Here is a 12,522-nt window from a genome sequence, read left to right as displayed (position 1 = left end):
AGCCGTTCACTCCAGAGCAGGATGCTCTTCTGCAAGTGCTCAGAGCATCCTGCTCACTGAAAATCTGAACACCAGACTGTGTTGAAGAATGAAGATTTGTACAAACTTTGTTTTTGCCTCATGTGCTGTATTTACATGATGTTAGCATGTTTCAATAAACCACTGCACCTATTTCCCGCTCAACACTTTTGCATAGTACTGTATATCCATTAGTCAGGTTCATGGTCCCTGGGTATAACATGGAAGTACTCAGTAGAGAAGTGAAAACTGGAGATCAGCCTTCTGTTACTACAGTAACATCACAGCAGCCCCGTTATTGGTCACATGATGTCATTAAAATGCTCCAAAGGCCAATAGCACAGACAGGGTCCAGAGGTCCAGTTCAGCTGAAGCTAGCAGACAGATAGTAGCTACAGCTGCCTGTGTCACCATCCACGTGTCAGTCACAGAGGCCACGCCCCTAATAATGAAAAACAGTCAGAGGTTTTACAGAGAGGTGGAGGAGGCGGTGTTTTTGATTAGAGGGCAGGTTGTAAATAAATTTAAACCTGTTCATTTATTAGTGACTTTATGTTGTTTTCATGTTTAGAGTGAAATCAAACTTTGGCTGTCACAGCTTTATTTTACAGAAGTAAACAAACCCATTCATTCTTTCACATCCGAAGCGTGTCAGGTGTTTTTAAATGTATGTGCTTTAAATGATCGTGGAATCACTGAAGCCAGCGGAGATGATCTAACTAAAACATGGAAAAGAAACCGAAACCAGAGACTGAAAATCCAGAAATATCAGAGTGAGGGTTCTACGTGTGACGTGAATCCAGTGTGAACACATGTGTCTGAGCTACACCACCTCCACCATTCACAGCAGCTTCGTGAGCCAACACGAAGGTGGAGGAGGGGCTACTATAATTAACTGCGGGAGTAAGAACAACTGAGCACAGCTATTGATGAGGCAGCTAACTCCCAACCCCTGACCCTTCCTGACGGTGCCGTTCTGCTGCCGCTCGTGAGCACTGTGTGTAGGAGCATACCACAGCTGGAGCTGTGTGTCAGGCCCAGATGTTTCCAGTTAATGTCTTTAAATCTCAAACAGACGGGGAAAGAAGGAGGCGCAATCATAATTGGACATTTCAGACTCATTCAAAGGACAAATGTCCTGGAGAATCATTGGAGGTGGGGGTCAGGGTGTTGGCTGGAAGGTGGAAGATGATTAAAGTTGACCTTGAGCCTGAGGGAGAGAAAACTAAGATGGATGGATGAGAACTAATGACAGAGGACCAGACAAAAGGAAATCAATAACCAGCAGATCAATAGCAGCTTAATTTTTTAAAAGCCCTGAAGGTCTGAGGTCATCTGGGTGTCACAGTTTGTACACTGTCCACTTCTTACTGGCCAGAGTTGCAGTGAATGGTATGGGTCGACCCCACAGACGGAGGCGGCTGATTCCTCCGTCCGGAGCGATGATAAGTCGGACGTGGGTGACAGGATGGCTCAGTTTCAGCTCCATCTTGCCGTAGTGATGAATGTGATGAGGGCGGAGCTGCAGAGAGGTAGGAGGCGGTGAGGAAGAGGATGAGAGGGTGAAAATGATTTAACAGGTGACAAAGGTTACCTTCTGAGGAGGGAGAAGGACCCTCCATTTCCCAGAATTCCAGCTACTGCCGATACACTGAGCCTTCTCCTCAGGGGTCAAAGTGCATGCCTCGATCCTGCATGAGTCTGGGAAGTTTCCTGGAGAGGAAAGTGTCAGGCTGAAGAGCTAAGTTTGTTTTTAAAGGAAAGAAAAGCAGCACTGACGTGTCTCCACCTTTGAAGTGGTTGGTGTCGACCTCAACGCTGCTGATCAGTCCGGGATGACCGAGACGAAACACCGCCCACTCCCAGCCGGGAACCTGCAGGATCCCACGCTGGTCTGCCTGCAAGATTTGCAGCAGGGAAGCATTTAACCCACATCTATAATGTAATAATATTTATGTTCACGGTTGGAGAAACAAGAAGTTAATAATATTATATCATTATAGTACAATGAATTGTGACACTGAGGACAGCTTGAAAAGAAAGTGGAAACCTTTCTAATGAAATGAAACATTTTAGAGAGAGAGAGGACTCTCTGACAAGCAAGGAAACTGTTGGTAGTAAATGAAGTCAATCAGAAATTGATGTTTTTCACTGTGTAGACACTGCTGGAGGACATTTTGTCTTTTTTGCTATGTGAAGAGTTTTTATAAAGGTGTCAGGAGAGTGCACCACTTTTACTTCTGTGGGATTTAACCTTTATAAATGTGTAAAGGTTAGAAACTTTAAAGACTTTTCCTTATTTCCTCTCATGTTCCTCCAGTTCAGTGGTTTCACACAGTTTTTTCTGCTCTTGGATCTTTATGATGTCGGAGAAACGTGCTGTCAAAAATCCTTTGGGCCAGCCAATCAGAATAAAGCTGGCTGTGAATCATGTACAGCTGCTTTAACGTATAGAGCCGGAGATGTGACATTAGTGTTGTCAGCGTGCACACCTGCAGTTTTTTGGGTCGGTCCAGTCTGCGGGCCGTTTCCCATCCATCGGCCATGTTGGCAGCTCGACCAAGTCCTGCAAACACAGCACACCAGTTTGACCAGAGCTCCCAGCTCACTCACAACAGAGACATTCAACCCAATATTATCAATATATATATTATATTGAAATACAGATTATTGTACTATCTGATGTTAACCAATCATATTGCGTGGATGCCCAAAGTGGGCGTCACTGTAGCCGAGGCAGACTCCTCCATTGGTCAGAGCCACTAGGTCAACATCCTGATTAGTGGAGACAGATGACCAGTCCCTCAGCCCAACACCGTACACCCGCAGTCTGGCTATGCCTCCATCTGAAACACAGTATATTGTAGATGCATATAAAGTTGCACAGAGCATGTGTGTGTGTGTGTGTGTGTGTGTGTGTGTGTGTGTGTGTGTACCTGGGTACATGTTGAGGCGCAGGTGTGTCACTCTCCTGCTGAAGCTGACTTTGAAGTAGTTATGGCAGCAGTCCGAGTATCCAGGCTGCAGCTGCGACACACTAACCAGCTCTGGCCACACCTCTGATCCCAGCTGTCAATCAAACACAGTAAATGACATCATTCAGTGAACATCCAGGTCAGACATGCCCACATGGCACAGGTGTTCACCTAATCAGCAGCCACACCAGGGGCGATTTTAGCCCATTTTTGAATCAATGAATCAAAGCACCCCCAAAGATTATTTACTGTTTGTGTGACACACTACTAAAAATATAAAAAGCATTCAGTACTTGTTTGAGACATAACATTTTAACAACAAAAGTATAGATAACACCCCCCAAATGGTTTGTTCCAGCTCTCCCCTCTAGTGCCCTGATGGTGGCTGAGACACAGCGGAGCGGAGGTGTAAGTGCCTGGCTTAAAACAGGACATATTAGCTGCATTTAACCTTCAGTTACTCTTTATATAGTTAGGTAGGAGTCAGACCATGTTTCTTTTTAGCTGAAAAACATTACACCAGGTAGCCTGCAGTGTTGGAAATGTGTTTTCCAACGATGTTTGCTACCCTACAATCCGTCCTGCTCTGTAGTAAAATCAGCGGCATTTGACTGTCCTGTTGCTCCCATTGAAATTTATATAGCCTATTTAAAATCTAAAACTTAAAATTATCTGTAGTCTACTGTTGTTGCCACTGTCCTGTTTGAAATGGAGAAGTTGGTTATTTTGTCATATGTGCATGTGCCAAGATTAAACCCAGGAGCAACATTCAGGTAAAAGTGTAAGATCAAAAGATCCGTCAATCAAGAATAATTTTGGATCAGTGTTTCAATATTTATATCTTTTATTAGATGTTCATGTGGTTTGGTTATTTGCCTTTTGGTTGAAAGTACACTGAGAGAGGACTTTTTTTTATTAGTGGTCTTAATAGTATTTGTTTTTTAATATTAATGTAATTTTTTACATCTAATTAATACAATCTATTTGTGTATGATTGTCAGTCCAAAGAGGGAGAGAAGAAAGAGGGGAATGTGAGAAGAAAGTACAAGGTCAGGAAGAACCAGATAAGAAAACAGACAGGGAACAGTGACAGGCAAAACAGAAACTGTTAAACTGCTTGAGAGAGTTAATGACAAAAAGTGATAGACAGATTTGCCAACCTCAAGGTGAGGCGACATAGGTTAAAATAAAACAAAAAATCTGCAGAGCCTACAGTAAAGATCTTTTCATACATTGAATACATTGTACCATAGGCAAAGTTGCCTCCATTTTTATAATTTTATTTATCAATATTTTGTACATTTGTACATTTCAAGGACTCTATTTTTGGAGTGTATTTTTATGTATCTGTATTATATTATACATACACATTAAAAGTGAATCTCTGTCCAAAAAATGCACTCTGTTTACATCTTACTCACTATGATCATCATTCATCATTTTCCCCCAGTAATTAAGGTTAGGATATGTTTTTTTTTTTATTCCAATCCATTCTTCGTTTGCAGCATTTAAATAACCTTTATCTGATTTGATGATTTTGTTACTGACTTTTAAAATAGTGTTTTGCTTTTCTTTCTCAAAAATGGGGATTCAATTGTGTTAAAATGTACAAAACAGTGATGTCATGTTTTGTGACGAGGACCCAGGCACAGGGAGACTTGATGAATTTAAGAATCTTATGATTTAATAAAGAAATTTGCAGACTTACTCAGAGATGGTAAAATTATGATGACTGATAACGGAGACGAAGACAACAGACGATGAGGACAGGGAGGAACAGGGGTTTAAATGCACCAAGGAGACAGTCATAGAGAACTTGGGACAACTGGAGACATTTAAGGATGCAGGGACTGACAGACACGGGGAAGACGTCTCATCGTGACGAGTAAAGTCTATCTTGCCTGGCTGGGCAGCTCTCTAGGTGCTCAGCACCCCCAAAGCTCTGATCCTAGAATCGCCCCTGAGCCATACATATAGTCATGTGAAAAAGACATTCTACTCAGGTCTTTATGGTATCCTGACGATGAATTAATGACTGATTGACGATTAGGAGCTCTCCGCTTTTCACATGGCTGCAGATAAACCGACCATAGCTGTCAATTCAGCACATCACTCTTGTTTTAAATATTTGTTTAGCTGGGGCTGACTACAGTGTCGGTGATCACATGAAGCGCCTTGAGGCGACTTTTGTTGTGATTTGGCGCTATATAAATAAAATTGAATTGAATTGAATTGAATCACATGAAGGTCACTGTTACCTTGGCAACAGCTGCCATCTGACTATCGGAGGCAGCCATGCCAGTTCGGTCTCCTTCCAGGGTGAAAGGAGACTCCTGGTCTGGGAGAACAACAGGAAGTGTTTCATTGAAGCTATTTAGATATGGAAAAGTTTAAAGTACGTTATTGGGCAATGCGATGATGATGACGATGATGACATACCCAGACAGCCGGCCTGGATGGAGATGTAGGGTGAGTGGTTTCCTGTGAAGAAGGACGTGTCGACATCAAAGCCATGGATCAAACCTGGGACTCCCAGCTGGATAATGCACCAGTCGTGACCTTCAACCAAGCAACAAGCAAACACAATGATGATTGGTTCACTTCTCAGTAAAAAAGGAAAAAAGGAAAAGAATGGATGGATGAAACACAGACACAAATAACAGGGGGAAATGATTGAGGAAGATGAGACGGGAAATACAGAGGGAACAGTTAAACTCTAACACAATCACAGATCAAACTAAGAAAACTAAAATAAACAAAATGTTAAAAGTAAAAAAAACAAAAACAAAACCCAAGTGTAAGAAATGTTGGAGCTTAGGCTCAGAAAACCCAGAAGAGAGTAAAAGAAAGCACCGCGTCAGAAAACGGGTCCGCTTGTGAAAATTCAGGGTACTAACCAGGTGTTCTCTTCCTCCTCGTCTCCCATCCGTCCATCCACTTTCCAAACTCGGTGAAGGCAGATGTGATGAACTGTGGCGGCTCTCTCTGTACACTCAAAAAATGAATGAGGTGGATTGTTCAGTGTATATTAATTATTTATTTTCATTTTACTTAAAATATATGTTTTTGTTAAGTTAAAATATGTTTTTTTAATCAAGTCTACGTAATTTTGTCTATTATTGTCTGTACAGAATACTAACGTGTTACTTGATGGCATAACATTTAAGTTAATTAGGATCAATATACTTCGTATATTCACAAGGTGGCAGTAATGCAAAAACAGTTGTAATAAAACCGCGAAGAACAACAAGGTTTCACGGCAAGACTTCAAATTTAACTTAAAAACATTGTTTTTGGTGGCAAGCTGCTGTTTCTTTTTTGAGATGTAAGACCACGTTTTTCTTTGACTATGTTGTGTAGTATCTACATGTTGAGCGTGGTTATATTTTGCGTTTGTCTTACAAGAGATGTTATATAGTTTGCGTGCCCCAGTTTTACTGGGTCCTGGATAAGTTAGATATGTCTGCTTTCATCCTGCCAAGCCTTGTTATTGTAACATGGAACCGTGAGACCACTGGGCAGGTGGTGTGTATAGGTTTACATGGTAACAGATGAAGTATCCCCCTCACAGAGCAAACCTGGGCTTAAGATGAAATATAATATTACAAGGGATGAAATTTAGTGTGCCTGTTTATCTCAGGCTATTGCAAACAACTATATTAACTGCTTACATGTTAACATGTTATTTTGTGTGTATTTTAGCTGATGATGGTTGTATAGTGTATAATATAAAGACAGCATAAACAGTGTACTGTCAGTGTAGAGATTAAATCAGGCAGGACAACTCAGGAAACATTTGCTCACATCAGGTTGAATCCACATGTATACATCCACAAAGAGCAGCAGGCCAGCTGATCACAGCCCGTACACTAAGAAAATCTGGTGAAGCTTTCAATAGAAATTATTGAGAGATATGATGATTTTCCCCACACTGAGATCCCCCCACCGCTCCTCCCCTGGCCACTTCCACGCCACCTCCACTTTAACCCCTGACTGTACAAATTTTCCTGTTTAGAGGTAGAGGTAAAGTCACCCTCTACAATGAAGGAAACAGAAAATAGAAATATATTTTTCTTTTCCTTCTGATTCATGATTTAATTCAATTAGGATTAAAGGTTAGAGTAAAGTCTGTTTTTCCATCTACTGATATTATTTTATTATTATATTAATATAGCACAGTTCAGTTAGCTTTGCACAAAAATAGAAACGTCCTTCAAAGAGTTGCTTTTACTTTCTTACTTTGAGTGTATTTCAGAGCCAGTACTTTTTAATTTTACTTGGGTAAAGAGGCTGAATCAGTACTTTTACTGCAGTATTTTTAACAATAGTATCTGTACTTCTACTTTAGTACAGAATGTGTGTACTTTTGCCACCTCTGAATGCCTTTAAAAGCTTTAAAAAATATTTAAAGATAACTCTGTTAATGTCTTATAATTATCCAGCTCATTTTGAGTCACCTGCATAAAGAACTTTATCATTAGAAAGAATCGTGCCATACACCTGCTGCTATGTCCAGTTCATCACTGTGTGAATATGCTGTCCTCCATCCTAATGTGGATTCTTCCACTGCTAAAAATAGTGCCTTAGAAACTGTTTTCTAAACATTTTAGACTGGAAAGAACAGGCATAAGCTGTTAAACAAATATTCAACTCTTTTAAATAAAGCTGGGTGTGAGGTGTTTTTAATGATGTGAAATATGAATCACTGGGCTCAGAGCTTCAGGCAGGGGAAGAAACAGTGGACTGCTCCTTTAACGTGAATGTCACTGATGCTGATGAGTGGAGTTATTTTACCTTCAGCAGGTTTTTCGCTGGGGCAAACCATTCGTCTGTGGCAAAAATTACCTGAAAGAAAAAAATTGTTTTGCTAACACAAACAGCTTCAATGTGATAACACAGAGAACTGAACAGAGTTAAAGCGGTGATTAAACATTACGCTAACAGAAACTGAGTGAACAGCTAGCTGGCCTCTTTCCTGAGCAGCAGGAGAGAAAATATTTAGACGGTTAACTGAGTTAAAGTCAATGTACGTAAAAATTATTTTAAAAAATGCATTAGACCTGTTTGTGATCATTTTATGTATTTTTGTGTTTTAAGCCCATTAAAACTCTTTTTGTGTCTTCTTCTATGTCTGTTGTCATATTATACTGAACAAATGTTAGGAGCCCTGATTTTATTCACAATTTTTTAATTTACTATAAATTACATACTATAATGAAAGATTACAAACTGCAATATAATTCATGTGTTTTCATTGTGTCTTTCGTATATTATATTACTGACTTTACATTGTTTTCATATCAGGCTGTGGTTTCAAACAGTTGTAATGAGTGGAGTGAGTGAACCTGCCCACAGCAGCAGCGTGAACATACTCGTGGTGACTCACCTTCCCTCCGACCGTCTCACAGCCCAGATCGTTGAACTGCAGGAAGTCGGGCTCTGCACACGCCTTTCTTGCCATCCTCCTCTCCGCCATACTGACCTTTCCTTGACTTTCCACTAAGACAAGAACACAAAACTTGATGCAGCCGCTGTCTGCCAACCTACTTGCGCAGCCGCTGCCCTGCAGCACAAAGTTCAGCGTTTGCTCGGCCAGACAGCAGCTGTTTGCTCACACTGTCACTCATTTACCTGCATATCTACAGCTTTGTTAACTCACCTGAAACAGACACAGTTTGACCAGTGCAGTCAGTTTGGCCGACACAAACACACAACTACAGGTGAACAGAAACCTATAAAGACAAATTCCTACCTACAAAATCATGAGCAAAACACACTGCAGCAGTTCTCCAATCACACTGGAGCTGATAAAGTAAAGAGAGCTGACCCAGGAGTTTGTGGAAGTGCCTCCAGATCGGTGCTGGGGAAACCAAAGGACTGGTGGTGAACTTCCACAACGGTGATCAATCTCAAACAGTGTTGGTCAAGTTAATTGAAAAAAGTAATCAGTAACTAATTACTGATTACTTCCCCCAAAAAGTAATCCCGTTACTTTACTGATTACTTATTTTCAAAAGTAATTAATTACTTAGTTACTTAGTTACTTTTTAAAAACACGATTTACAACCTGAAGAGGTGATAAAGCGATAGATCTTTCAGCCCAATTCTACTTTTTCTACATAATCTATCATACAAAATGTAATCAAATGGAAAAGTCTCTTTTTTTAACTTGTTTTATTAGTTTTAATCTTTTAACTTTATGCATCAAGCAAAAATTTAATTATATGCAACATTCTCTGACTTGAATAAATTAGTTTAACATTTAAACCTATTTTCTACACATTCCAGCACATAAAATAAAATATTTTTTGTGTTTACACTCACTCTTTCAAATAGATGCAAGTAAAACACAGCAGAAAATAAATAAAGTCAAAGACTCAGCGGTCCTGTTGCTCTATTTTCACCTGTAAAGCAGGAGTGGGGTAGGCGCGGTCAGTTGAAGAATCTGCGACTTTCTCTGTGAGTTTCCCATTACGTCGTTGCGCACTCGGTGCTTGCTTGGAAGTTTAGGGGTTTTTTTCGCTGTAAAAAGAAGTTTTCTTCCCACGCACAATGGACGCTAATGTTTTTGTCACTTTTTATGGAATCAAACTCAAAGTAAGGTCAGTACTTCCACGCTTTAAACGCTGCACGCTGCACTCTCTCCCACAATCGATATGTGATTCATTGTTGATCTGCACACAGCACGACTCCAGATACTATAGCTCCTCTGAAAAAGACACCCTCAAATCAGAAGTACTTGATAACCTATATCTGTAATCTGTTGAAAAAATAGATTGTGTACTGTAGTGGTACAATACACAGTGAAGACAACATTCCTCCAAGACCATAGTGCTTCATATAACAGACATATAACAGGGCTAAACAGAAACCTAGGGTTGTTCCTCTTCAGCACTGTTCCTCTTCAGAACTTCAGGTTCTGTCAAGTCAGGTTCTGTCAAGTCATATTTTGTCCACCCAACCACAAAGACTGTAAAAACTGTTCGTCAAGGTGGCAAAGGGCTTAAATCTATTTTTGCTGACACTGTTTTTTCAGAGACTGTTCCTCTGCCTCTCTGTGCCCCCTGTTCTCAGGGTGACTGCGGTCCAGACATCCCCTGCACCTGTATCAGTTTCTCGAGTGAGGGGGCCCAGGGCCCGGTTGGTTCCTGCTCCAGTTTCCAGGCCAGCTGAGGCTCTGCTAGTCTCTACACCTGTACCAGCTGGGGACAGCAGCTGCGCAGCCATTGCCAGTGCCTGTTCCGGCTCCCAGGGTGAGGGTGGCCATTAACCAGTTACCTCCTGCACCCATAACCACCCCTCGGGTGGCAGTGACTGGTGCCCAGTTTGCCCCGGCACCCATACAGGTCCCCAGGGTGAGGCCAACCAGGAAACAGCCCACCTCTGCACCAGTACCTGCTCCTCGGGTGGGAGCAGCTGGTGTCCAGCAGGTGCCTGCACCCATTCCGGCCGTTTCCTTTGTTTTCTTAGGAGAACAAGTAAAGCCGCCTGCTAATCCACCACTTCATCCACCATTACACCCTCTACTTCTGTCACTAGTTCAGTCGCTAGGTCAGTTATTAGCCCAGTCATCTGCTCAGACACCTGCTCAGCTGTCTGGTCAGCCAGAAGTCTGCACCTGCTGGTCCTGCATCTGTTCCAGCTGGGGCCTCTGGAGAGCCGCGCCAGCCATCTGTGCCCGCTGGCGGCTCTGAAGAGTTCATCCAGCTGTCCAATGTTTTGACGCCATCTGCTGGCGACTCTCTGCAGTGTCTACCCAGCTGACTCTGGGGAGTCTGCCCAGCTGTCGTTTGCCTCTGCTGAGGACTCTGGAGAGTCTGTCCAGCCATCAGCTCCACCAACTACTCAACCATCAGATCCACCATCTGCAACAGCCATGATGCCAGCCATCCAACCGCCTATGGCTGCTACGCCGCCATCTGGTCTTGTGCCTTCTGGTCCTGCTCATCCACGGCCTGCACGGCCTGCTCGTCCACGTCCAGCACTACACTGTTGACGGCCACGTTCCAGGCCATTGGCTGAGCATCTTTGCTGTCATTCGCAGCCTCCTTAACTATGTTGCCACCCCCGTTTCCCAAGCGGTGGGCATCTGGACTTCACCTGCCGCTGCTTTACTCACGGCCAGCACCCTGGACTGTCTCATCACTGCCGCTGCCTCCGCAGTCGGCCTTCAGAACTGCTTCGTTGCCACCAATGGCTCCTGAACTGTGTCTGCTTTCCGCGCAGTTGGCACCCTTTATTGTATAGGCCTGGATTCCTGTAATGTCGACAGACAGTGGCACTTGTAGGTTGCTTTGCTTTCACTCTTCTGTCCAGTTCATCCCAAACCAGCTTGATGGGGTTTAAGTCTGGAGACTGTGCTGGCCACTCCATGTTTTCAAGGTTACCATCTTGCTCTTTTTTTCCTGGGGTATCCTGGCATAGCTTGGACTTATGTTTTAGGTCATAATCTTGAAACCCTGACCAACTAGATGCATACAAGAGGGTATTGCATGGCACTACAGAATGCTGGAGTAGCTATTTTGGTTCAGGCCCTGGATACAGCAAAACAGCCCCAGACCATCACACATCCTTCTCTATGTTTGACTGTTGATCCAACAAACCTACTCGATGGCGTGCAAAGATCCTGCATGAACCAAAGATTTCAAATTTGGATTCATCAGTCCATGATACCTTCTTCCAGTCTCCAGTAGTCCAGTGGTGGTGTTTCACGGCCCAGGCAGGCCTCTTTGTCTTATTCTGATGTTTTAGCAATGGCTTTCCTGTCAAACCTGCAGCTCGAAGTCTTCTCTTAACAGTTGAAACTGAGAGTTGCTTACTATGACCACTATTAAACTGTGCTTGAAGCTGTTGTCCTGCGAGCCGCCTATCACGCAAGCTGTTAACTTTCAGTAACTTGTCCTGTGATTCAGTTGTGGTTTTGGGTATGCCAGACCTCTTCCTGTCAGAGTTTGCCCCAGTTTCTGAGTGCCTTTTGATGGTGAAGGAAACTGTACTCACTGACACCTGGACTTTCTTTGCAATTTCTCTGTAGGAGAGACCTACACCTATTTTATAGAGCTATTTTTAAGTGCTATGATGGCCTGTCTGTCTTCCATTGTTAATTGCTTTTTCCTCCCCATTTTTGTAGCAACACACTGCAGTACAATACTGTTCAACTGATGCTCACAAGGGTATGGCACCACAGTGTGTTCCAGCACTGCTTTTATGCAGACAGAGGGGGTGGTATGTAATCCAGAAAAGTTGGAACACCTGTAGGATTTAGTAGCTCCAGCTTTCAAGTCTTGATCAACTTCCATTGCTGCAGAGCAGCTTTAAATTGTTAACCCATGTTGTGTTCTCTGAAAAAGGCCTTTTTGTTTAGTTCTGAAATGTAAATAATTTTTCACTTTTGGGTAACCTTTTTCTACCCTCTGGCAGTTCACCACTTACCTTTGTACCATTTGAACTATTCATTGGACGTGAACAACTTGACTTGCAATAAATAACTGGAAAAATTGGGGTATTCTAAAACTTTTGATTGATAGTG

General features: G+C 42.4%; 1 protein-coding gene across 1 annotated transcript; it reads right to left on the bottom strand.

Annotated features, from left to right (window-relative positions):
- Positions 1 to 502: 502 nt before the first annotated feature.
- Positions 503 to 8,574, bottom strand: allc (allantoicase). The gene is made up of 11 exons (XM_082507051.1): positions 8,380 to 8,574; positions 7,788 to 7,838; positions 5,891 to 5,978; positions 5,433 to 5,552; positions 5,252 to 5,331; positions 2,955 to 3,087; positions 2,709 to 2,864; positions 2,511 to 2,584; positions 1,808 to 1,916; positions 1,613 to 1,731; positions 503 to 1,540 (listed from the first exon to the last, which is right to left on the bottom strand). The coding sequence occupies exons 1-11, from the start codon at positions 8,467 to 8,469 to the stop codon at positions 1,361 to 1,363; spliced, it is 1,200 nt and encodes a 399-aa protein (XP_082363177.1). The 5' UTR covers positions 8,470 to 8,574; the 3' UTR covers positions 503 to 1,360.
- Between the last annotated feature and the right edge of the window lie 3,948 nt (positions 8,575 to 12,522).

The sequence above is a fragment of the Aulonocara stuartgranti genome, assembly GCF_965226115.1.
Source record: "Aulonocara stuartgranti genome assembly, chromosome: 15".
Classification (NCBI taxonomy): Eukaryota; Metazoa; Chordata; class Actinopteri; order Cichliformes; family Cichlidae; genus Aulonocara; species Aulonocara stuartgranti.
This window is presented reverse-complemented; position numbering and strand designations above follow the sequence as displayed.